General features: G+C 45.4%; 2 protein-coding genes and 1 long non-coding RNA gene across 5 annotated transcripts in view; 2 read left to right on the top strand and 1 right to left on the bottom strand.

Annotated features, from left to right (window-relative positions):
- SLC2A2 (solute carrier family 2 member 2) overlaps positions 1 to 3,250 on the top strand; it is a 20,720-nt gene extending 17,470 nt beyond the window's left edge. The window contains exons 9-11 of the mRNA XM_075570806.1: positions 535 to 636; positions 1,319 to 1,522; positions 2,603 to 3,250. Of these exons, the coding sequence (XP_075426921.1) occupies positions 535 to 636; positions 1,319 to 1,522; positions 2,603 to 2,803 (507 nt within the window). The 3' untranslated portion in view covers positions 2,804 to 3,250. The remainder of the gene's footprint in view (positions 1 to 534; positions 637 to 1,318; positions 1,523 to 2,602) is intronic.
- LOC142466087 (uncharacterized) overlaps positions 1 to 20,230 on the bottom strand; it is a 22,519-nt gene extending 2,289 nt beyond the window's left edge. The window contains exons 1-4 of one of the 3 annotated variants that reach the window (XR_012788051.1): positions 19,650 to 20,230; positions 18,247 to 18,359; positions 6,253 to 6,420; positions 1,290 to 3,358 (exon numbers count right to left, since the gene is read on the bottom strand). This is a non-coding gene — a long non-coding RNA (uncharacterized LOC142466087). Of the gene's footprint in view, positions 1 to 1,289; positions 3,359 to 6,152; positions 6,421 to 18,246; positions 18,360 to 19,649 lie in introns of all 3 variants that reach the window. The other 2 variants (XR_012788050.1, XR_012788049.1) reach the window with 2 other exon arrangements.
- EIF5A2 (eukaryotic translation initiation factor 5A2) lies at positions 20,180 to 26,570 on the top strand. Its single transcript, XM_075570807.1, has 5 exons — positions 20,180 to 20,333; positions 21,276 to 21,461; positions 21,806 to 21,910; positions 24,266 to 24,397; positions 24,977 to 26,570. Exons 2-5 carry the CDS (start codon positions 21,297 to 21,299, stop codon positions 25,037 to 25,039), a joined length of 465 nt encoding a protein of 154 aa, XP_075426922.1. The 5' UTR covers positions 20,180 to 20,333; positions 21,276 to 21,296; the 3' UTR covers positions 25,040 to 26,570.
- Positions 26,571 to 26,767: the final 197 nt, after the last annotated feature.

Below are 26,767 nucleotides of genomic sequence, written 5' to 3' on the forward strand. Positions count from 1 at the left end.
ATAGAGTGTCCAAATTCAGGACAGTCCGGTTCAATACTGGACACCTGGCAACCCTAAATTCAACACAATGATATGCTGTTTTTGTATAAATATTTCTATTTATTAGTGTGTTGTTAATAATGAGCGGTAGATACATTAACATGAATACACATTTTTTTCTTTCAACAGATCTCTTGTAAGTTAGGTCACCAGATTTTCTTTTAAATCTTCTAAAATTCTATGGGACATGGGACAGTTGGAAACGCCGGTATAGGTTAACGCACTAGATCCGGCGTTAAGTCCCGTTGACTTGAATGGGAGTCGGCATCGGATCAGCTGCGCTAACTTGTACCGGCGGCACTTGTTGAATCTACCCAGATACTCCATATGTGAGTCTGCGGAGAATATTTGGCTAAATATGGCCATGTTAAAGAAGTAAAGATGTTAAATGTGCACATGAGAATAACGCCGTGCTCCTCTTTGTGGCTCACTAATTGTACCCCTTAGATGAGAGTTGAATTGAGATGTTCTCTAAACCTCCTGCATTTGTTCTAGGTGTTCCTAGTAGAGAAGGCAGGAAGACGGTCGCTCTTCCTTGTTGGGTTAGGCGGCATGTGCATATGCGCTGTGGTTATGACCATCGGTCTGGCCCTGTTGGTAAGTAATTGCCGCTTACATTATCTAGGGACCACTTAGAACAGGAGTGGCCAGTTCCAGTCCTCAAGGGCCATCACCAGGTCAGGTTTAAAGGATATCCCTGCTTCAGCACAGGTGGCTCAATCAGTGGCTCAGTCTTCGACTGAGCCACTGATTGAGCCACCTGTGCTGAAGCAGGGATATCCTTAAAATCTGACCGTTTGGTGGCCCTTGAGGACTGGCATTGGCCACCCCTTGACTTAGAACATGGGCACTACTTATATTACTTCAATACAGCAATATGTGCTAAGGCCACGTTTATCTACACAGACCACGCCTTTCTTAAAACATGTAATGCTCTAGGACGTGCAGTATTATGTGCTAAAATTCACATTGATACAGAGGGAATTAAATGTGTGATATAAAAAGAGAATGAAACCTCACAATGAAATATATCAACCAAAGGGTACTCACATATTTGTGGGGGGGGCTAAACCATAACAACTAGATATATATATATATATATATATATATATATATATATATATATATATATATATATATATATATATATAATATGCTCTGTAGAATCCATACAAATGTTTGTTAAAGGAAATATGAAAAGCATTTACAGTAATAAAATGATTATTCACTTAAACTACCAAGATGCCTACCACATGTACGTCCTCGCTTCCCCTTCCAGGCGCAGCTTCCCTGGATGAGTTACGTCAGCATGGTCGCCATTTTCCTTTTCGTGGTTTTCTTTGAAGTCGGACCTGGTCCCATCCCTTGGTTCATTGTAGCGGAGCTGTTCAGTCAGGGTCCGCGCCCAGCGGCCATGGCGATATCCGGGTGCTGTAACTGGACCTGCAACTTCATCATTGGAATGTGCTTCCAGTATATTGCCGTGAGTACAATCAGAGGTCTTTATTTCCCCTGGGCAAACACATCAGTTTAACACGTGGCTTTTTTTTAAATTACAACCACAGATGCTGCTTATTCTCTCCTCTTGCCATTCTCAAAGGGCCTAAACATCATGTAGGCGGCCATCTTAGGCTGCGTCCCTGTTAGCGCTGAGCTCAACCACATTATAGTGCGATCTGCTACAACGCAACTCCGCTTATAACGCGGTCTGAGCGTGGCTCCCGAGATTTGAACACCTCCATTTTGCCGCGCAAGGATGTCTGCCCTCTCCTCACTTCATAGGGTGGTGTCAACGTATGTATTAATGTTCAATTCCCACATGGTGTAGGTGTGTGTATGTGTCCGGTAGCAATAAAGCATTGAATTGAATATTTAAAAAATGTGTGTTGTGTGTGTTGTGTGATCCTCCACGAGAGCTGACAGCTGCAGAGAGGAGAGCACGTGGACACAGCCCTATGAAGTGAGGAGAGAGCTGACAGCAAAAAGGGATCTAGATGCCGGTAAATCCTTGCGTGCCGGAATTATAAGCGATCCCGGTTATAACGCGGTCTCATTCTGTGGCCCCCAAGGACCACGTTATAACGAGGGTCAGCTGTATATATATAGCTAAGGATGTCTGCAACAACCGGAATGCCTTCTTAAGGAGAGGAGCAAGAAGGGGAGGAGACAGAGAGACAGCAAGGAGGGAATTAGAGACATCAATGAGAGGAGAAGACAGAGACAGCAAGGAGAGGCGGAAGCAGATGGATGACAAGGACAGCAATGAAAGGAGGGAGTGTGGTGTGCACAGAGAGGAGCAGACACAGTAAGGCAGGGCGTGTAAAGAGAGGGGAAGAGAGAGCGCAAAGAGAAGCACGTCATGATGTTGTAGAGAGTAAGGTGGCAAAGAGAGGACAAGAAACAGAAATTGGTGAAAGTAATGTTTAATTAATAACCTTTAAGATCTGCTAGATCGGCGTATGTTATGCCGGGTACAGCTAGTACTATACACATTTTACTATGCAATTAAGAAGTTGCAAAACAACAACCTGCTTTTCAATGTATGTCTTGTTGTCATTCTTAGGACCTGTGTGGACCCTATGTGTTCATCATTTTTGCGGCCCTGCTTTTTGGTTTCACGGTGTTTACATACTTTAAAGTTCCTGAAACCAAAGGGAAGTCTTTTGAGGAAATTTCCGCGGAGTTCCGTAAGAAGAGGCGTTCGCCTGGCAAAGGACTTAAATCCACCGAAATGGAGTATTTGGGAACCAGCACAGACGCCTGAAACAGCTCCACATTTTATAGCACGTGTAACAAATAGCAAGCTCTTAAACTACATTACGGGAAACTTTTATGTGAGTAACAGGGTAAAAACAGACGACTACAAGCTTTTTATAGATACTTATTTTTATACTGCTAAACTTTGGAGTGCCGAAGGTTGTATTAGTTCTTTGCTCTGAGAAGTCAGGCACTGGTAGTGACTCAAACGGTCGTATAACACAGGTAAGTCATTCACCTGGATTGAACTTGAGTTTGACCTTGTGAGCCAGATCCAATGAGAATGATGTAAGAAGCCGTAAAGGATTTTTTTTTAATTGTTCTGTTTTGAATATGTACATTTACCATTTTATTTTTGAAAGATCTGCACTGTTGGCTTTTTTATTATCAAGGAGCTTAAAGCCGCATTCTGCGCTGATCGCCATTTTGAATACATCTCTTCTTGCTCGTTCCAGCGCGGTTTTCGTGTTTAATCTGATGCTCTGTTCATGAGATATAAGCGATTTTAAATATTAAGTGTTTGGGAGGTTAAAATGGAGCTCTCCTCTGTGCTCACTGCAGCCTAAAGGATAATAGAGATTAGGAAAATCATGATTTTTACATACACACAGAGCAGGACATCCTCTGGGGAAAAATACTAACATTATATGTGTTAAACTTATATAAGCGTCTGGGGGGGGGGGGTTGCTTTAATTATGTCCCTTAACAGGGAAACCAGGACTCTCTGTCTATGATGTCACCGGAGCTAAACCACGTTAATGTCAGGACCCCCTGCTTACCGAGACACTTACCTCCGAAGGGGGTGCTGCAGGTTTAAAGCTCCAAGTCACGTGGACCAATAGGAATCCTCTACAGATGATGACATGGCTTCCTATTGGCCCGCGTGACGTGGGAGATTTAGATCAGCCATTTAGATGGCCCCACACACAGCCCAGCCGGAGATGCTACCGCCACCCCCTCCGGAGGTAAATATGTCGGGAAGGAGGGGGTTCCCCGGAGTGGAAGTTAAGGCGGTCCAGCTCTCGAGACCCCCTGCTTCATGCCTACAGTATAATGCTAAAAAGGGAAGCAGGATTGCTGCATGAAGCTTGTATCTCTGGACAGAAGCTGCATTGAGATCTGAGTTCTCTCTATATTGCACATGAGCAGTAAAAACAAAAAGTTGTATGGTGTACAGAATTAAGAGAAATTCAGGAAAATACAGAATGTACAGTGGCCAATCACAAGAACCTATTGAATGAGGGAGAACAGACAACATACGTTGCTTGTGTAAGTGGCACTGCAGTCTTAGGCCCAGGCCTACCTAATGGTGCTAAGCTTCATCACACCTTTACTGCCGGAAAGCTCCCTTTTGTGGACCTTTATAGAGCAGCAAATCATGTTCTTCTTCATTTATTTAAAGCAGGAGTCTCAAGCTCAGTCTTCACGGGCCACCAACAGGCCAGGTTTTATGGATATCCCTGCTTCAGCACAGGTGGCTTAGAAGACTGAGCCACCTATGCTGAATCAGGGATATCCATAACACCTAGCCTGTTGGTGGCCCTTGAGGACTGAGTTTGAGACCCCTGATTTAAAGCATCATTCCCCCACAATGTCTTTCTTTAATTTTCCAAATGAGGTTGAAGATTGAGCCACCTCTGCTCAGGGATATCCTGAAAACCTGACCTGTTGGGGGGGGGGGGTCTGGAGGACTGGAGTTGAGAACCCCTGCATTAATGGGCGGATTAACATCTGCTATATCTGCATGTACACTGCTTGGTGTATAGCTAATTGTTTACAATTGTATACCGGTCTGTTACACGTACTAGAAAAATATTTGACAAGTGTTTTAGGTTTCTATTCCTGAAAGTCTCCAAAATGCAGTCCCTTCAAGTACTGAAGGGTTAATTCAGGGGTGTAAAACATACAGGACACCTGCAAGCTCATATTGAACCCCCAAAATAACCACAACATATATATAAGCATATAGGTGTCACAGAGGAGTGCTACTGAGCATGGTGAGGTGTATTTAAAACCAGAGACAGAACATGAAACACAGACAGAGCTCAGTGCACATCCAGTGAAACCTATACACGGTACAGTGCCTAAATATACATATATATTTAGGCACTGTACCGTGTATAGGTTTCACTGGATGTGCACTGAGCTCTGTCTGTGTTTCATGTTCTGTCTCTGGTTTTAAATACATATCGCCATGCTCAGTAGCACTCCTCTGTGACACCTATATGCTTATATATATGTTGTGGTTATTTTGGGGGTTCAATATGAGCTTGCAGGTGTCCTGTATGTTTTACAAATCTTGTTCAGCTGGTCTTAGCTGATTGGAGGGTGGCTCTTCCTAACTTGTTGAAGCTCACCCCCTCCCGCATTTAAGTGGTTAAAAGCTCACTCCATAGCATCTCCCACTCTCAGGGCAACTTGCTTGCTTGCAGTATCATTGTGACAAATCTAATACGGAGTGCTTTTCCTGGTAATGTACAGGTTAATAAAAGCTTCAATCAGACTTAGAACTATGCAACTAATTTTGACAGATTTATAATAAATCATTCTTACTGGTAATGCAGAGGTTATTAAGAATTTATATTAGTGTTAGGGACCCTTGAGATGTGGTCTGCCGTGTAGTGGCTCAGGGGCTTACAACACTTTGGCCAAAATGTTAAACTAAAAGACCATTTTATTTAATAGATATCCATACATATATATTTAGGCACTGTACCGTGTATAGGTTTCACTGGATGTGCACTGAGCTCTATCTGTGTTTCATGTTCTGTCTCTGGTTTTAAATTAATTCAGGGGTGGCCAACTTCAGTCCCCAAGGGCCACCAACAGGTCAGGCTTTCATAGTATCATTGCTCTAGCACAGGTGGCTCAATCAATAGCTCAGTCAAAGACTGCACCACCTGTGCTGAAGCAGGGATATCCTGAAAACCTGACCTGTTGGTGGCTCTTGAGGACTGGAGTTGGCCGCACCTGGGTTAGAGCCTTTCACCGGTGTCAGATCTGAATGTAAGGTGTGGTTCATCCCCAGATGTGTATGGCACTAGCTACACTACAGTTTTAATACCTTACTCGCACTATAGAAAGGATGGGAGACTGACAAAGGTTGGCAACACCAGTAACCCATCCAATGCTGGCGAGACCTGCAACTACCAAATGAGTCCAAACCTTGTCTACTGAAGGGAAATATGGTAAGGTAAAAGCTTCCATGTGTGCCTATTTGCATGTTATTTCCCAGAATCCCTTGCTGCAGTTGAAGCACTGAGAGATAATGGGGTAGGCAGGGTTGCAGAGCTGCCTGAGACGTGAATGTGCTCACAAGTGGGATTTGTATATACTTTAGTTCAATATCTCCAGACCTCATTTGTATCTTCGGTCTGTGCTCCTCAGAACTTTGCTTTGAAGTCCCACTGACACGTGTGAGCTGTGAGTCAAGTGAAACTATTCAGGCGGCATTACCATTCACTCAGCAACCTTTACATGAGTGTCAGAGAAAGGTGCAGAATTGACCACAATTCTGGCGTACGCACCAACCAACCTCCCAGAGGTTTCAGGTTTCTCCTTCTGTAATCTTCATGTTGTGAGAGACTTTCATTTGACCAGTATCCAATCACAGCCGACCCACCACTGTGGAGAAAGAGAGTGAGCTATGTTGAGCATGAGAGAGGCTATTATTGTCACTACGTATATGTATCAAAGAATATTAATGATAAAAGAACAAATACGGAGAAGAAAATGATAGATGTGCAACTCTCTACATCAGGGGGGCTCAACTCCAGTCTTCAAGACCCCCCAACAGGTCAGGTTTTCAGGATATCCCTGCTTCAGCTCAGGCGGCTCAATCAGTGGCTCAGTCTTGGACTGAGCCACTGATTGAGGCACCTGTGCTGAAGCTAGGATATCCTGAAAACCGGACCTGTTGGGGGGTCTTGAGGAATGGAGTTGAGCCCCCCTGGGTTACATAATGTTTACAGATTTCGTGTGCTCTGTATATATTTTTGAAGTGCCTTACAGTCCTGTTTCCTACCCTTAATCACACGTATATTTCCGTGTTTAAGTGATTATAATTGCAGGCTTTTTTTTGCCCAAGAAGTGCACATTGTACTGGACAATGAATGTAATAGTGAGTGTGTCAACATAAACTAAGTTATTTGTAGAAAATTATAAAAAAATTAATCTTACTGAGGGGGTTATTCATTAAACTTGGGCACTGTCGTTCAGAAACGCCTATTAACTTCAAAGGGAGTTTCTGTGTGACAGTGCCCCGATCGGCACCATTGCAGTTCATTACTGTACTTCCTGTAATGCCATATATTTGACAGAATATGCTGTTGCTAAGGTCCCTATGTTTCATTTGGGCATTAATGATTGTGAACTTCACATGCTCAGTCCGACTTGAATATGCATCTACTCGCCATCTCTTTTGGCATTAAGATTAGGGCGATGGCAAATACGTCAAACTTCGAGCTGCAAATTCTTTTGTTTCGTCGACGTTGATTCGTAGGCGCTTTGGACAGTTACATCTTCACGCAAATCTTGTGACATTCAATTCACAAGAAAGGAGAGAGCAAGAGAGATACCTTTTTTAGGTATAGTGCCAACTGATAGATAAAACGGAAATAGTCGTGTTAGTCCAGTTGCGATAGTGCAGAATAAATGAGTTCTTCAGTATTAGGTGATAAATTGTTAGTCCAAATAAAAAAGGTATGTCATAGGACAAGCTTTCGAGAGTTCTCCTCTCTTCCTCAGGTCAGCAATACTGTATACACTATATATACTGTGTGTGTGTATATGTATATGTATATATTGGACCAACAAGTAGTTAAGTTACAAGTTTTCCAGCCTCTCAGGGTCCTTCTCATTACAATATACTTTGCATATCCTATTAGCATATCTCCCAGGTATCTTAGGTGTGCTCCATTCTTAGTACGTGTTTCTCCATGTGTTGTTTGAAGGGAGGTTTCAGGGGATATATAAAGCACTTGGGACTATCTCAAAATAGGTCATATTTCAGTGCCTGGAATTTCTGGGTGAATTGAAGGTACACACATTCACAATTGAATGCACCGTGATGGCCACTGACCCCTGCGTCCACATGAAGGTAGAGCAATGTCACCATGTAAACCAAAGCTATGAATATCCACAGCTGCAAAGAAGAAAATACAAATGTTGGCAAACAATTCACCCATCTCTAATTAAGATGAGATTAAGGATTTTACGCTGCATTTTGATAAAGTCTCCTCCGCCATCATCCAATCCTTACCCGGGAGACTGCGAGGGAGGTCCCCTCTACCCCAAGTAACCCAAAACCCCACATACATAACGACAAGACTAGGTCTGGAGGTACAAGGCCGCAGCTTTTTATTTAAACATTAAATAACTTGGTAAGCGCTACCCCCCTTCCAGAGTGCTCGCTCATCAGGTTAGAGGTCAAAGGTCCTGGAACCGATGACCCGTGACACCCAATGCCGGCCCACATGACCCGGCCGTTGACACGAGTGGGCTCCTGGAACTCGCGTTTAAATTAGCCCCGCCGACTCGCTACTCCCAGCTCCCCACTGGGCTTTACCAAGCGCGGATAACCATAGTTACCCCCCCAACAGAGGCAACAAATGCCTCAACACTTTGACCCGTAGGGGTAACAAACAGAGACTTCTCTCCCCTCCTTCAAGGAACCTCAGTCCTCCACTCTCATATTTCTTTATTGGTTTTCCATTACTTTTCTTTATTACTATATATAAAAAAAAAAATTTTTAATAAAACTTCAACACTGTAACATAACCACATCTTTAACAATGTGCATAAAAAGGGGGCGGGCATCGCTGGCAGGGTGCGAACTGACCAACGCGCGCTGCCAGCTGACCTAAATAACCTTCCTAGCCCCTCCCCCTCTGACCGCATCACCACTTAGGAGTGAGAGACCAGAGAGAGCCCTGCACGAGGGAAGAGGGGAGCCTAGCCTCTCAAAACCTTGACTTTGCCCCTGAAAAGCATACTCTGACATTGCAGCCAATCAGCACTTTGCACATACGCTGGAGATGTTCATTACTAGGCCCTTTTTTTGGAGGGGGCGGGGGGAAACAACAAACCTATTTTATGTGTACGTGCCATTATTACCTTTTAATATCCCCATGTCATTTGTTTTTATCTTGGCCTATTATTTCCCAACAAAGACGTCGGATGAGAAGGGGACCTTTACGTTGCGTTCTCTTGTACAGAGGGGGTAGTCACTAAGGCAGGGGTGGCCAACTCCAGTCCTCAAGGGCCACCACCAGGTCAGGTTTTCAGGATATCCCTGCTTCAGCACAGGTGGCTCAATCAGTCCCTGCTTCAGCACAGGTGGCTCAGTCAGAGGCTCAGTCTTTGACTGAACCTCTGATTGAGCCACCTGTGCTGAAGCAGAGATATCCTTAAAACCTGACCAGTCGGTAGCCCTAGAGCAGGGGTCTCCAAACTCCATCCTCAAGGGCCGCCAACAGGCCGGCTTTTATGGATATCCCTGTTTCAGCACAGGTGGCCACTGATTGAGCCACCTGTGCTGAAGCAGGGATATCCTGAAAACCTGACCTGTCAGTGGCTCATGAGGACTGGAGTTGGTCTACGTTTCCCAGAATTAATGTCCTCACAGGATTTACAAAAAAGAGACACCATAGATTGGGCTTTTTTTCGAGTGTTTAAAACACTCGGATGTTATACGTCGGGGTTTTCAGACCGTGACAGTTATGAACTTCAAACTTTTTTTACATATCGATCACACAAATGTCCATGGCTCCCGAAAGATAACTGAATACTTGGCCTAAGGTTATCATGGAATAAGACTAGGATTACAGATGGGCGCATTTTCTTGGCGGGTTTGGACCCGCAGCGGATCGGCCGGTTCTTTTTGGTTGGCGGATTTCAGCAGATTAATGTAAAAAAAAAAAAAAAAAAAGGGCGATTCGCGTTTTGCGTATTTTAAAAAATTATTATTATCGATACGCTCCGCGGATTCCGCCACCCGGGAGCGGATTCGTAGAACGGATCGCTGAATCCGCAGATTGGGTTCTACAAATCCGTCCACGAGTTGTATCCAATGGCGGCTTTTGATGAATCCGCGCGGATTAAAACCGACCAAATCCGTCTGCGAATTTTGAGAGGGGGGGGGGGGATGAGAGACAATCCGGGTAACGGATTTGAGAGGGGGGGGGGGGATGAGAGACAATCCGGGTAACGGATTTGAGTGGATTTGCCCGTCTCTAACGAGGACACAGGACACTAACTTACACTAAAGTAGTTACATAGTTACACAGTATTGTTGGATACAAGGAACGAAACAGAAACATCTAGCACAGGCTTTCCTTTCATATTGATACATTAGTCTAAAAACCCCAGCAAGGAAGCTGTCATTTTATATATATATATATATATATATATATATATATATATATATATACATATACTTTATAGCAGGAAACACAATAAAGACTTCAGAAGTAAAAACTACAGCTTATACAATTGCTATGACTGTGAGAAAAACCTATATTTCAGCTGCTTCACGTTCCCGTTTCCTCCCACAAATAAAAAAGATTTTTGTGGTTATAATATATTGTATTAATATTTACGGGAGGCTAGCATGTTTTTAATGTAATATATGAACAATGCATATCAGTGTTAACACCTCTTTGTTTATTTTTCAATCGTTGACATGAATAATAAAGTATTCAAATGGTAATTGGCGTCGTTAAAAGTAACGTGTTTATTTTTTATATATATTTATTGTAAACATATGTAGAATACAAAGGTAAAACTTTTATTCTCCCAGGTCGCCCACGCAGCTTAACCTTTCGTTAATATGAGGCCCATATTTGCTCAGCGGTGCTATACCATAACACCTTTAGGCATATTCAACTGGATGGGCTGTTCGGCAGGGGTGCGCAAACTGGGGGGGGGGGGGCGTCCCGCACTCATCACCACAACATTTAAATGAAATGCCGGGGGAGCACGCCAGGCCTCTAACTCCCTCTCACCTTGTCTCCGGTGGCTTTTGGCAATGCGTCGTCAAATGGCCACGTGTTGCCATGGCAATGCGATGTCACATGACATCGGATGACGCCGGAAAAAAGGTAAGAGGGGCACAGACAAAAAAGTTTGCGCACCCCTGCTAAGATGTTTTATGGAATAGCGATGTTTAGTAAATATGGGCCAATGTGGTTTACATATATACAGACGTAGCCATTAGTGCAATACATGGCGCGCTCCCGCTGGCGAAAAGGCCCCACCCCCTTCTCACGCGCGCAGCAGATTCAAAACAATGGGCGCTTCTCCCTCTGACGCCACAGGATGCAATAACCGTTACATTTGTTACTCTATACAAAGCGCTGCACAAACAGAACATGGCGATATCATTTCTGCGTAAAACACGACATGATCCCAAACTATTTCAGAGCACAAATCCACAAGCAAAATGTGAGCGGTACTCAGCGTGCAGAACCGTCAGGAAGAAGATGGCGTTTAAAGTGATTAGCACTTTTACAAATGGGTGATAGAAGGTGACATTTTTACTGCACTGCATCCTCCGCTGGCGCAAAGCAGGGTAAAACCATCGCAGGGTGACAGCACAAACCTGTTCTCTCTGCATGGTGCAGGTGAGTTGTTAGGCTGGGGCCATGGGACCGCAGACCGCGCGGGACGCGTCCGCACGCTGAGCGATCAGACTGCCTTAAGGCAGAGTTCACGTTCTAGCGGCGTGCGGGAGGGGGCCCGCGTTGCCCAAGAAATCAGTTCAAACTGATTCCTTGGCGCGACACGCCGGTCACGTGAGCGGTTCGCCCAATGAGGGCGAACCAGCTCTGTGATGTCACTGGCACGCCCACGGACGGCGCGCGTAACATGACTCGAAAAACGCACCCACTTCAAGCGGGTGATGTCACGGCCGCGCGGGCGAAGGCACTATGGCCCCAGCTTAACCCAGTGCTCAGGATTTAGGGCAGTGCTTTGATTTTAGGGGCATTTCAGCACCAGTTACAACCTGTCTGCTAGACAGACAATGCCTTCTTTCTGCTTGTAATGTTACACGTTAACTATTGGTAATGATTAAGAAAACTGTTAAAGCTGAGCAATTAGCTGAAGGTGCGCACCCTGCTCTCTTAAAGCGGCAATCCAAGCTGCCCTTATTGTTTGTTTATACACAGGATTGAAGCGGGGGGGGGGGTCTCCGGAGCTTTACCCCATTCATTTTAGCTCCGGGGACCCCCTGCTTCCCGAGATACGTACCTCCCGCAGGGGGGTGCCGGTCGCTGCTCCGCTCGGCTACCAGGATTCCCCGTATCGGACCGCTTTTCAAAGCGGCCGCGTCCTGCGGGCCAATAGGAAGCCGTGACGTCATCCGGTGCGGCTTTCCGATTGGCCCGCGTGACGCGGGATCTCTAAACTTGCAGGAGACACCGGGCACCACCTTTAGAGATAAGTATCTCTGGAAGCAGGGGGTCCCCTGAGCTGAAATTAATGGGGTTCAGCTCTGGAGACCCCCTTGCTTCAATCCTGGGGAAATTTTTTAAAAAAAAGCTAATAAAAAATGGCTTGGGTTGCCCCTTTAACTGACACGGGAAATGTTGTGTAATGTTTTGTTACATCTCCTTTGTAAACTATCATGCATTGAACTTTGTTCTGTCAGCATATTGCCCTAATGACTGCTGCAATCACGGCACGGAAAGGCTATTTGCTGTACAAAGCAAATGGCTAATAAGTCTGTTCCAAATCCCCTGGTACATAGTGTCCAAAACACTCCGCTTTTATGGTGGGATTTAATTCTAATAACAGGAGGGGAGGAAAACCAATCTTACCCACAATGCAGCGCGCTGCTTTTACAGCAGTTAGGGGGAAAGCAGCAGTATGGTCAGAACAGAACATTGTTAGATTATGTACTTAATGAAGCGTTGCCTTGATATCTATATTACCTCAGTAACTGCCTCCTCACGTCTATATTACCTCAGTAACTGCCATCTCGCGTCTATATTACCTCAGTAACTGCCACCTCACGTCTATATTATCTCAGTAACTGCCTCTTCACGTCTATATTACCTCAGTAACTGCCACCTCGCATCTATGTTACCTCAGTAACTGCCACCTCACGTCTATATTACCTCAGTAACTGCCTCCTCGCGTCTATATTACCTCAGTAACTGTCCCTCACATCTATATGACCTCAGTAACTGCCTCCTCACGTCTAAATTACCTCAGTAACTGCCTCCTCGCGCCTATGTTACCTCAGTAACTGCCTCCTCACGTCTAAATTACCTCAGTAACTGCCTCCTCGCATCTATATTACCTCAGTAACTGCCTCCTCACGTCTATATTACCTCAGTAACTGCCTCCTCACGTCTATATTACCTCAGTAACTGCCTCCTCGCGTCTATATTACCTCAGTAACTGTCTTCTCACATCTATATTACCTCAGTAACTGCCTCCTCACGTCTATATTACCTCAGTAACTGCCCCTCACGTCTATATTACCTCAGTAACTGCCCCTCACGTCTATATTACCTCAGTAACTGCCCCTCACGTCTATATTACCTCAGTAACTGCCTCCTTGCATCTATATTACCTCAGTAACTGCCTCCTTGCATCTATATTACCTCAGTAACTGCGTCCTCGCGTCTATATTACCTCAGTAACTGCCTCCTCGCGTCTATATTACCTCAGTAACTGCCTCCTCACGTCTATATTACCTCAGTAACTGCCTCCTGCATCTATATTACCTCAGAACTGCCTCCTCGAATCTATATTACCTCAGTAACTGCCTCCTCGAATCTATATTACCTCAGTAACTGCCTCCTCATGTCTGTATTACCTCAGTAACTGCCTCCTCACGTCTATATTACCTCAGTAACTGCCTCCTCACGTCTATATTACCTCAGTAACTGCCTCCTCACGTCTATATTACCTCAGTAACTGCCTCCTCACGTCTATATTACCTCAGTAACTGCCTCCTCGCGTCTATATTACCTCAGTAACTGCCTCCTCGCGTCTATATTACCTCAGTAACTGTCCCTCACATCTATATTACCTCAGTAACTGCCTCCTCACGTCTAAATTACCTCAGTAACTGCCTCCTGCATCTATATTACCTCAGAACTGCCTCCTCGAATCTATATTACCTCAGTATACCTCAGTAACTGCCTCCTCACGTCTGTATTACCTCAGTAACTGCCTCCTCACGTCTAAATTACCTCAGTAACTGCCTCCTCACGTCTATATTACCTCAGTAACTGCCTCCTCACGTCTATATTACCTCAGTAACTGTCCCTCACGTCTATATTACCTCAGTAACTGCCTCCTCGCGTCTATATTACCTCAGTAACTGCCTCCTCGCGTCTATATTACCTCAGTAACTGCCTCCTCGCGTCTATATTACCTCAGTAACTGCCTCCTCGCGTCTATATTACCTCAGTAACTGCCTCCTCGCGTCTATATTACCTCAGTAACTGCCTCCTCTCGTCTATATTACCTCAGTAACTGCCTCCTCACGTCTAAATTACCTCAGTAACTGCCTCCTCACATCTATATTACCTCAATAATTGCCCATTATATCTATTTACCTGAATAACTGCCCCTCGTTATTATTTTACCTCAGTAATTCCCCTCATATCTCTTTCACCCCGACAATTGTCCCCTAATTACTATTTTGACCTCACGGTGGGTAATAAGGGGTTAATCGCGGATCTGTGGGTCTCTGGCAGGCAAGGGGTTAATAATTTCCCCCAGCTCCTCATTGATTAGTTGGTAGGATAGCCAATCAGCGGGTTAATGAATCGCCAAGTGTGACGCCGCTGTGCCGGTTTTTAAAATGATAACATAGGTAGGTGTTACCCTTAGCACAGGGGTTCGCAACTCCAGCCCTCAAGATACCCCCCCCCCTCCCTCCAACAGGACAGGTTTTCAGGATATCTCTGCTTCAGCACAGGTGAGATGGCTCAACCAGTCCCTGCTTCAGCACAGGTGTCTCAATAAGTCCCTGCTTCAGCACAGGTAGCTCAATCAGTGGCTCTTATGGGCTATCCTTAAAGCCTGACCTGTTGAAGGGTCTTGATGACTGCAGTTGAGAACCTCTGCCTTATCATACCTCCCATGCTAGCAGTGCCTTACAACCTTTTCCCTTTAATGGGCCGTGATCAGCCATGCTTACTAATCCATGCTGAAGGGGCCTTACGGAGTAGCACTGCTTAGGTAATGTGGCCCACAATGTCTCACAGAATTGGATGCATCTTTTACAGATGGAACCCACAGCAACAACCCCAACCTCCCACATGTGAAGGGCAGCCCAGGAATACAGCAATAACATGTCTGTGGTACCCTTTGTGTACTCTGCCCTATTTAGGGTAAGGGCCTAGTTGCCCCATCAGATGTCTTACTATTATAAAGGAGAATATGAAATAACATTGAACGGTTACATGGAAAATACGTCTGGCGTTAGCCTCCGCCCCCCTGTGGTAGCTCTGCAGAACTATATTTCTAGGTGGTGAAACTGTAGCACAAAGACTTCAAGTCCCTAAAAGCTGCAGACCAAACACTATCCTACATGTGTGTTTTTCTTAATACATCAGTTCTGTACTATGAGAAAACACTTTTAGCAGTTTTTTTAAACAACTCTGAATGACATTTTTAATGTATTATAATGTAACAAGCATTTTTTGTTTCTATAGAAACTATTTACGTCACATCCCCCTCCTCTTCTGAAACAGGCTCTGGCACACCCCTGTTAGAGCCCTGCCTTCTCTCTAGCAGTGCACCAATTGTATCTAGTGACTGCCCGGCCACATGATCTTCCCCACAGAACTTTGCATCTTTGGTCCTCTTCTGCTGCACTGACGGCCATTTAGTGATCCCGAGCCGAATCTTTGCCAATTGATCACAGATCGGATTGATCGACAACTAGCTAATTACAGTACTTATCATTGTGTGGATTATATTGATACACATATTAAAGGGGAAAAAATGTAATAAAAAAACAAAATGGCAGCTTGGACTGCTACTTTAACTAGTAATGCAGCAGGCATAAGCATATAGCGGTCCATGTTAAAATGGATTTGAAGCAAAAGGTGACACTGTGTGCTCATTTGCATGTCATTACCCAATGGGGAAAGGTAGTGTTTCAGACCTGTCTGAGTCATGTGAATGTGCTCACACGGGGGATTTGTATTTGCTGTACAGTGTACGCTGGAGGGTGTTTGTCATTTTTATGAACCCCTGGATAACAGAATGGTTCATCTCTGGATAACAGAATGGTTCATCTCTGGATAACAGAATGGTGCATCTCTGGATAACAGAATGGTGCATCTCTGGATAACAGAATGGTGCATCTCTGGATAACACAATGGTGCATCTCTGGATAACACAATGGTGCATCTCTGGATAACAGAATGTTGCATCTCTGGATAACAGAATGGTGCATCTCTGGATAACACAATGGTGCATCTCTGGATAACAGAATGGTGCATCTCTGGATAACAGAATGGTGCATACTTGGTCACAGATCCTAAAATTCATACTCTGATACTTTCAGATCATACCCCTATATCAATATATTATTGATATAGGGGTATACCCCTTTGCACCAGAGAGACATAAACAGACATGGTACCAGGTAAAGGGTTAAATCATGACACTCCGGCCCTCACCTCCTCGGTTACCAGATCACTTCACCATATAAAAACCTTAAAACAGGGGTTATACACAGAATTTTACTATAGTTGCCAAAATTCAGCCTCTGATTGGCTTCCTGGCGCACCACGTGACGCATCGCTGCTCGGGAACACAATCCTATTGTAGCCCCTGCTGGCTGACGCGTAACAGTACACAGTGAGCCAGGGAGCGAGGAGGGACCGGGACAGCAGCAGGGACCTAGCCTTAGCTGGAATAAGGTAGAGGGGTGAACTCATCCAGTCTGGCCTTTCTTACACTCTGTTAATTAAGGTCAGGTGATCTGCACCTGGCTGTGCTGTTCTCTTGAATGGAGAATAGTCGGGGTCACAGGCTGGGGTCAAGGTAGGCAGCAAAGGAAAAAGTTCAGGGTCACAGACAATGGTCGATGTCAGGTCCACTCCCCCACCTGTCGGCGGCCTTGCGAGCCCTCCCCCCTTTCACACCTGTATTTTTTTTCCCTCGCTGTCTCTCACTCTTCCCCCCTTCTTCCTCATTCACTCTCCCCCTACATCCCCTCTCTTCTCTCTCCGCTATCACTCAATCCCTCCTTTCTTCACACTCATTTCCCCCTCCTCCCCTGGTCATACACACAATCCCCTCCCCCCCCACTAGACACACAATACCCCCTCCCAATAAAAAATTACCCCCAAAAAAATGCAGACACCACTCCATCCCCCCAGATAGACACCACTACCCCCTCCCCTCCCCCCCACACATATGCACTTACCACCCCCCACACACAATCTGGAGTTGCTTGGTAAACAGAATTGGGATTTTCCTATCAATTGCATCTGTTTGTGACAATTATTATCATCGTTTATTTGTAAAGCGCCAACATATTCCTCAGCGCGGTACAGAGCAATGTAAATTACAGGAACAGAATTACATACCAAATAAGGACAAACATACAAAAGGTAATGAGGGCCCTGATCCTGAGAGCTTGCACTCTATAATGCTGGTCATATAGTGCAGGGGGTGCTCAACTCCAGTCCTCAAGCCTCCTGTCCCTCCCAACAGGTCAGGTTTTCAGGATATCCCTGGTTTAGCACAGGTGCCTCAATCAGTCCCTGCTTCAGCACAGGTGGCTCAGAGGCTCAGTCTTTCAGCTGTGCTGAAGCTGGGCTATCCTGAAAATCTGACCTGTTTGGGGGGCTTAAGGAGTGAAGTTGAGTACCCCTGATAAAGTATGTACCATAGAGTACACAACCTCCGTCCATTATAAAGAATACCAAAAAATGCCTGGGCTTTATTCTTGCGCTTTAAAATAAAAGGATGGAATTCCAATTGCTGCTTTTTTATAAAGTTTGTGTGGAGATTATGGAAGTATTGGGGCTCATTATTGGTAAGTTGCCATTGCAATATTCATTATACAAAATGCAAGAAACGGCAATTCCAAAAGCAGTTATCCCGCAGTCGTTATTTCTCCGTCGTTGCAACACATTCCTTTGGATTGGGTTTCAGTAACATACTGTAAATCAAGTCAGCTGTTCAACAAATATCAAGCGTTTTAAAAGGTCAGTAGCGCCAGCTGCAGATCACCATAAAAACTACACCAACCCAGTCCAACTATGGAACACTTAATGCCTCGTCCAGCGTGAGAGCGAGCTGGCGTTCCAGCCCGTGACGTCAGGCGCTCATGTTGCTCGGGCGATTCCTGGCCCTGTTAGTTGCCAGTGACGTCACGTGAGTGGTTCGCCTTCATTGGCTGAACCGCGCACGTGACCCAGCCAAGCGCGACAAAGACAAAAAATGCGGTCTCTGCACACATCGCACCTCCGCGCGCGCAGTATGGACGCCACCATGGAGTTTTATTGATTTGATCGCGTGCTCTCTAACCCTGGACGAGGCCTCACACGGATCAGCTCCGGAGACCCCCTGCTTCAATCCTGTAATAAGAAAAGAAAATCCAAATAAATTAAACCCGAATGCTGGAGCAGGTGCTACTATCAATGTACCTGGAAGATACTATACAGAAAATAACATGGAGATAGGCACACCGAAAAGTTGCTGAAAATATGTATTTTATTGGCCCACTGTTTTGTCTAGAAAAAAGGTTCTGCCGTGACAATGAGACCGGGGGTATTATTCTTGGACATGCACAATATACATATTTATTCACATTTCAAAATCGTTTAGAATCTGTTATTTTTCTAAATAATATTTATTACATTCTAATTGTTTTATAAAACATAGAAAAATAAAAAAATTTTAGGTTACCACAATAATACTGGACACAAAGGTGAAAGATGTGAATGAATCATGCTCGAGACAGACACACACACCCCTCAACTCCATGCCATTTCCTCCTCTCCTTGGCCCCACCCCCAGGCTCCTAACACCTCCTGATTGGCTACATTACCCAGCAGCAGCCAATCAGGATGAGAGCTGCCCAGCCCCCTAGCAGCAGCCCTGCTGTGGGAAATATCGCAGCCCCCCTCCCCAAGCCGGTCAGGTCACTGTCCAGAGAGGTAATACCGTACACACATGTACAGTATTTCCTTTCATTTTTTACTGGACAGTGTCCAAATACGGGACACCTCGCAACCATATTAATATATATATATATATATATAAAAAGAAAGCGGAGAGGTACACTGAGAAGCAGTAGAAATTTATACTAAAAAGCCCACAAAGGAGCTACAAGGTATAATACAATTTATGACAAACGATTTTACTTACAACTAACTAGGTGGTAAGCTGAACCGGGAAGGCCTGGAAGTACAGCCGTGAGTAAGAAGGGTAGGACCTAACCCGCGAAGTTCCTCTCTGCTGCCGGTGTCGCTCACCACCAATAGGCGCTCACGTTGCAGCCCCTTGTGGCCTCTACGCGTCTCGCACTACGTGCACGTCCTGAGAAAGCACGTAGTGCGAAACGCGTAGAGGCCACTGGGGGCTGCCCATTGATTGTAAGTGACACCGGCAGCAGAGAGGAACGTCAAGCCAGACGGAGCCCCATCTTGGCCACGGCTTTACTTCCAGACCTTCCCGGTTCAGCTCACCACCTAGCTTGCCGAATACACACATCCAAAGTGCAGTTGGGGGAGACACAGAAATTTGATTCTTACAGCCTAGGTTGCCATTTTAATAAGCAAGCAGTAGGAAGCCATGATTCTTATATCACCGTGAGCAGAGCACGCTACCCCAGCGCGCCTTGCTTTCCCCAGCACCTCACTGACCTGCGGTCAGTATGCAGTGTGACGTCACTAATCCTCCCGGCATCCTCCCGTTCCCCTCACACAGCACCACGTGTCCGGGCCCCCTCCCAAACTGCCTGCAGCGTGACGCAGCCCGCATGGGTGCTTGAGGCACGTCACCCCGCGTCATTGCCTGAGCCGCAGCCGATCCGTGTGTGTCACTGTGAGTGTGATTGAGTGTGTGTGAACGTCCGTCGCTTTCCCTCTGGCTCCGCCCACTTCCCCCATAGCTCCGCCCACTTCCACACAGCTCCGCCCACTCTCCCTCCCTCTGGGGGAAGCTCTGTGGGCATGCCCGCCCTTTCCCCCCCCCAGCGTATCTCCATGGGTTGGCACGTGTGGGACGGCGGCCTTGGGTATATACCCCCGCCCACTTTGTGTAAGGGAGGGGGGGAAGGCGAGCGCAACACCTCATCTACGCTGGGGCCCCGCCCACTCTGCGTAACGGATGGGGGGAGGCGCGCGCACGCGACGTCCCAGCACCCCCCGTCCCACGGTAGCGCGGGTGCCAGTGTTCGCGCCGTGACGCGTCGCCCCGCCCCAATATAAGCCGGAAGCGGAGGGGGTTTCTGGGTAAAAAGCCTGCCTGGGCCCCGCCTCCTTCGCGCTGCCGCAGTGAAATTGGGCGCGTGTGCGCAGTGACGTCTCTTTTTTTTTTGTTGGAAGGTAAGGAAGGGCTCGCATGGCGCGTGGGTCCCCCCGCACCGCCGCCGCGAGACACAGCGCGCGCTCCCTCTCCTTCCCCCACCCCTTTCCCTCTGGGAGATGCCGGTGCCGTGGGTTTTGGGGAGAGAGCGGGCAGGGCGGCGCATAATGTGGCGCTTGGGGGAAGGGACAGGGGTGAGGCCGGCACACGGGCGGGGGACTTGGCGGTCGAGTCGGGCTTCGGGCCTAGCGCGCCACGAGCTGCCCTGAGGGGGTGAGACCCGATAGGGGGAGGGCTGGGGGGGAGACCCGATAGGGGGCGGGCTGGGGGGGAGACCCGATAGGGGGCGGGCTGGGGGGGAGACCCGATAGGGGGAGGGTTGGGGTATCTGCAAGCGGGGAAAGTAACAGCTGCTTCCCCCCCATCTTCCGTGCGCGTTATGCACGACAGCGGAAACCCGTTAGATTCGCCCGGTCCTTGCGGTGTGATCGGCCGGGCAGAGGACGGTGGGTGGCTCGCGGGCTGGTAATCTCGGGTGACTTCGCGTGGGGTTTCCTGGGCCAGGGTTCTCATACACGTGGATGGGGCGGCGGGCGCGAGGCTGGCTGACCCTCCCGGGTGTGGTCTTTCTTTCCCTTCACAGACCGGGTGTGACTTTGATAACTGGGAAGGGATAATACTTATCTGGGTATTTTGCTGTATTGATGATGTCCCAGTGGAGCACAATGTCCTCCATAGGAGGTATTGAGATTCGTGCATTAGGTTAGGAATAGCTTCTAGGTCTAATCATCTCCATTTTGGTAAATGCACTAATTGTACACTAATTTCTGCACATTTGTCACAGTGCTGGTCAGCATGCACACGCGTGTTTAATACAGCGCCACATCCCAATTACAGAAGTGTGATCATGTTTTCTAAAAGGTGCATTGATGCTACATTATTAAAGTCTAATGTCTCTTCAGTACTCGTAGACACCCAGCAACATGGCCGATGATATTGATTTCACAACTGGAGATGCCGGGGCTTCCACCACTTTCCCCATGCAGTGCTCTGCCCTGCGCAAGAACGGGTTTGTGGTTCTGAAAGGACGTCCCTGTAAGATCGTTGAAATGTCGACTTCCAAGACTGGCAAGCATGGTCATGCCAAGGTAAATGCAAGAAACCAGTCAATCGTTTACTAGGTGACGTTCACATGTTAATTTGCTACATGTCTTGTCTACCTTCAATGAAAACATATCAACTGCACCATACTTTGAAGATATTCTGAAACATAACGAGGGCTTTTGCCTTAATTACATGTTCAAAAAAGCCTCAAGGCAACATTACTATTTGATAAATTTGTCCTGTTTCTGCAGCTGTGGTTCTTTGGGTGCCAAGTCTTTCAATGCTTTACCACTTTTGGGATCTACACTCTTTGAATGTTTGAGTAAAAAAAAAGATGGTTATTGCATTTAGGCCTTTACATGTGTTACAACTTGTTTTTTATTTGTAGGTTCATATGGTTGGTATTGATATCTTCTCTGGTAAGAAGTATGAAGATATTTGTCCTTCTACCCACAACATGGATGTTCCAAATATTAAAAGAAATGATTACCAAGTAAGTTGGTTCACATGCTCAAGCCTGCTGCAGTTAACTTGTACGTATTGATAATTTGAGTTTAATGTTTGATAAACCTGTCTGTGGTGTGGATGGCCTCACCTTTGAGCAAAGTAGCACAGGTCAACTTAATGCAGTCACTGGGAACCTATAACTTGTCATTAACTGCTTCTTACAGATGTAGTCAAACTTACTCTTTTGTGAGCCGCAATTTGCGTGCGATCTTGGCCCTGAAAAAACGACCAAGTAGAATTAACACTGTGGGTCCCTGCTTCTGAAGGGGTATTAATCCTGGCCTCAAGAACTAGGCTAACCTTTTGGATGAGCTTCGCAGCCATCTCCGTCTGTGTTGTCCCCAGCAGCTCTGAAGGTAAGAAGCGGTCTCCACCCCCTGTTATGATGTAGAGCGATGTCTCAAACTCGGTCCTCAAGGGCCACCGACAGGCCAGCTTTAATGGATATCCCTTCAGCACAAGTGGCTGAAGGCTGAGCCACTGTGCTGAAGCAGGGATATCCATAGAAGCTGGTCTGTCTGTGGCCCTTGAAGACTGCATTTGAGACCCCCTGAGTAGAGTATCTACATCATCCTGGGGGTTGGGACAGACCAGAGACTGCTTCTTACCTTCAGAACTCCTGGGGAAAGCTGCACAGCTCATCGAAGGCCTGGTCCCCGCTGACAACTGCAGCGCCCGCTGTGGCGGACGCTGCAGGGACGAGAGCCCTCCCCTCAATGGCGCCAGGCCCGCTGCGAGGGGGGGCCGCAGAGCTGTGGCGAGAGTTGCTCCTGCTCTCAATAGAATTGGGAGCAGGACTTGTGGCGGAGCGCTAAGCCACGCCCCCCCAGCGGTTCAGCCAATGAGGGCGAACCTGTCGGGTGACGTCACGGCCGCGCCCCCGTCCCTCCCGCGTCGTGCCCCCCTGTCTTTCGGTCTGCAGCTCCCTGCAGACCGGGGAATCGGCTGCACGTGCCGCCAGTCTCGCGTGCAGCGGAGTTACCGGGGCCTCAGCCTGAGGTTAGTATTGGTTTCTTGATGGCCCATCAAGTGAAGGATTAACACTCCATGGGTCCCATTCTGCAGGGACCCCTGCAGGGCTGATCTTCATGGGCCCGCAAAACGTACTATTTGTGGTGCCACTGATTTTAATTATGTCTGTCTGCAGCACTGAAAATCGTAGGTCTGGCAACATCTGTATGTGGCTTTTTACTGCGTATGTGGCTTTTTACTGCGCATGTAGGCCAATATCTTGTGTTCTGACATCTACGGGTTAATTCGTTTTAACAAAAGCATGATTAGTCTCTGTAGTAAGCAAAATGTGTAGGTGATTACGTTTTTGTATGTTGGTGTAACCAGTGGAATATTCATTGGTGAGTTTTGGTATGGGAGGTTGTCTGACTTGTCTAGCATTGTTCAAATCGATGGACTGGAATAAGTCTGTAACCAGTGACACAGCCATTCAATTCTAGAATCAAACTCTTAACATCAAACAGTTTTGGTTTTAAATGTAATCCGTCAGGAAATATTGGGATAAATCTGACATTTTTAAATGCAGAATGTTTGCATTTAGGAAAGTGCTGTTGCAAGACACCTTTTTCATAGTCTTGACACTGTCTTAGAAATAATGGAAATATACACCCATTACATACACTTGGCAAAAAGTAGGGGCTGGCTCAGAACCTAACAAACACATACCAGGCTAGGTATATACTGGGGGAGGGCACAAACGGGTCAGGTATTGGATATCTCCCTCAAAATGAAAGCCACCTGTGCTGAAGCAGTGATATCCTTAACCTGACGATCTTTTGATGAATATAATTGCCCACCGCTGGTATATACAATTAAGGTACTATGATGGGAATCAATTTATCACGTGCAATATGAAGGCAATGGTGAGTTGTAACCACGCCTTGTTGGGATCCTTGTCACAATGTTAACATTTTAGCCATAATGTGCCTTGCTATTCCATTTTATTTTTTATATTGAGTTTTGGTGTCTTGTTTTTTTATTTCAGCTTTGAATATATATTTAACAAATATTGTATGTATTTGTCTGAATGCCGTTTTGTTAGTCTAGCAGAGAACCAATACTATAATCTAAAGTGCCGGGATGTACACCGTAATCAGGTGTTTTAGGATTCTTATACATGGTGGTTACTACATTAAGTCCCCGTAGTATATTCAGCATCACATTTTCTGCCTTAACATCTTAATTGTTTATAAGGGTTTAATGCTTGAGCCAGGGCTTTCAGTAACTACAGTACTGTATGTGGTCTGGCTTGTATCTGGAGATTTGGAATATCTTTCTTGAATGCATTTACCAGTATCTTATCTGACTTGAGGAATGCCTATTTTTCCAGCTGATCGGTATAAATGATAAATACCTGTCCCTTCTGAATGACAATGGTGATGTTAGAGATGATCTCAAGCTGCCAGAGGGTGACCTGGGAAAGGAAATAGAATCAAAATTTGATGCAGGAGAGGAGATGCTGGTAAGGCAAATGTAGCTTGTTGCATGTATTGCAGGCTTTTCATAGCGGAGGGCCACCATGGAACCCTTTGGAGGGGGGTGACTATTTTGTCAGGACATGTGCCCTGTGAGACTAATGATGTAATGGCCGTTTTATAATCCCATAAACACTTAATCATTACCAAATTGGACAAAACTGATCTGTTTTCAGGAAAGCAGTTTTAGCTGAACATTGTGTGCTTATTCTCATGTTTACAAACATGACCGATGAATACATGTACTAGTCTAAATTCACAACTTCCCATGGACAGCAAATGTATTCTCCAGACAGTTTATGCAACACTCCCCATGACAGACATTTTTGCGAGCTGGGGATAGAAAAAAAATTTCATTAAAATTCATGACATATTGGTTATTTATTATCATCGCAGTAGTGGGTAACTCATTGATTGTAATTTTTAATGTCTAATTTGCCCAACCTTTGAACAGTAATGCATTCAGTGTCCTGAATGGAATGCTGTCAAATCAGATTGAAGGCAAAATGCTAATACTTGCTTATTGTAACCATTGTAAAAACTTTATTTTTATTTTTTCTCTCCAGATCTCAGTCTTGTGTGCAATGACTGAAGAATGTGCTGTAGCCATCAAGGCAATGACCAAATAAACAGGGATCCATCCACCAGACCCGAGCTATCTGCTCAGGTCCAGATAAACCACAGATCTTAAAATTGGTTCTGATTGTCACCAAAGCTATGGCCTTCACAAACAACCTCATTTCTTTTTGAATTGTCTGCAAATACTGCTAGATTCTAAATTTGGTTATGCAGGTTTAACTGGCATTTTTTTTTCAAAATCACTGCAGTTTTAAATGATTTAAGAATTCTCTAGTTACCTTTCACATTCCCTTAGGTGTCAGTTTGAGGGTCCAACCAAACTGATCAAGCGTCTTGAGTGGAAATGTTCTCCAGCATCTGTTTGCTCTTGCATACAGGTTAAATCAGGCGTCTAGTTACATTGGTAAAGGGCACCTGGAATACTAAGGTAATTTAACTAAGCAATGTAATGTTAAAATATATTGATATACCTTACTAATACAGCAAAATGACAATATTTAGAATTATATTAACTTAAGCCGCAAGTTTGAATTGTATGCATGTTAGACTGATCTCCAGGTGCCAAGTATAAGCCTTGGACTGCTGAGAAACTAAAGTGATTTTAAAAATGCCAGTTGATTTTGCTGCCTTTCCTGCCCCCTCCTTATTAAACAGTCCTGGTGGCCATGTGCAACTAAATTGTAATACCTCTGTGCTCTCCTATGCCAATGTGTTGGCTGTATTGTAACCTTGTAAAACCGTGTCAGCCTGCCTGTCAGTCTAGACAGGTACTCGGTATGTTGGGTGATTCTACATAGCAGGCAAACAGGGCACAAATAAGGGATAGAGTTGTTAACGCTACAGATGTTCACTCGAGGCCTTTGTCATCAGACTGAAAAAAAAACAAAATAATAAAAATAGAAAAATGCAGTTCGGTTGCTTTTTTCTTTTATTGTATTTATCTTGAAATATTAAAAGGAGTAAAGACCTTCCCAGGAATTGGTTTGCAGTGCTTCCAGTGTGTTTTATTTTTAAGTGGAAATGTCTGGATTTAAACTTGTAGCACAAAAAAAAGGACACTTTGAACATGGGAATGTGCGCATTGTTTAGGAGATGGCAAAATACTTTGCATGTAGTCTAATTGCATTCTCATGTTTAATTCCTTGAGTATTTCCAAAATCTGGTGTCTAAAGTACCCCGAGTAGAGGTATAAAACATGTTTTGTGTTTTTTAATCGGCCTTGCTCTTTCCATATGCATCTTGAGCTGAACCTTATGGTAGACTTGAATATTGGTTCCATCAGTATTTTTGGTAAAGCATTGCTCTCAGCTGCTATTTACCCTTTGTACAGAATGGAATGTGTAATCTTTATTTTTTAAGTCAGAGCAACCCTTTAAGTGGGTTTTTTTCCTTCTCCTTCCTTGATAGGCACTTAAGTCTGTATATATGACTGCAACTCCTGTGCCTCCTTTTTCTTGCAACTGAGGACTATTCTGAGTTTAATTCACAAACCTTTCATGGTAACCTTTCCAAAATGTGTTTCCCATATTTTGTTTCACTGCTGAATAAATGCTATAAGGCAAACACTTCAGCTCAACACTACATGCTGCCTGTAGTCTGTTTTTGTATCAAGCTTGCATATGAACCATATCTGTTTGTAGGACCTCAAGCATCAGAAAGCTGGCAAGTGGCAAAGTTTGAACCTACAGAACTGAAGTACAATTACAGCAGAAAAACTAAACAATGTGGTGCTGTTTGACTTTTATATTTGCTGGCCATCATTAAAACACTAAGCAAGT

Source organism: Ascaphus truei, chromosome 14 (genome assembly GCF_040206685.1).
Source record: "Ascaphus truei isolate aAscTru1 chromosome 14, aAscTru1.hap1, whole genome shotgun sequence".
NCBI lineage: Eukaryota > Metazoa > Chordata > Amphibia > Anura > Ascaphidae > Ascaphus > Ascaphus truei.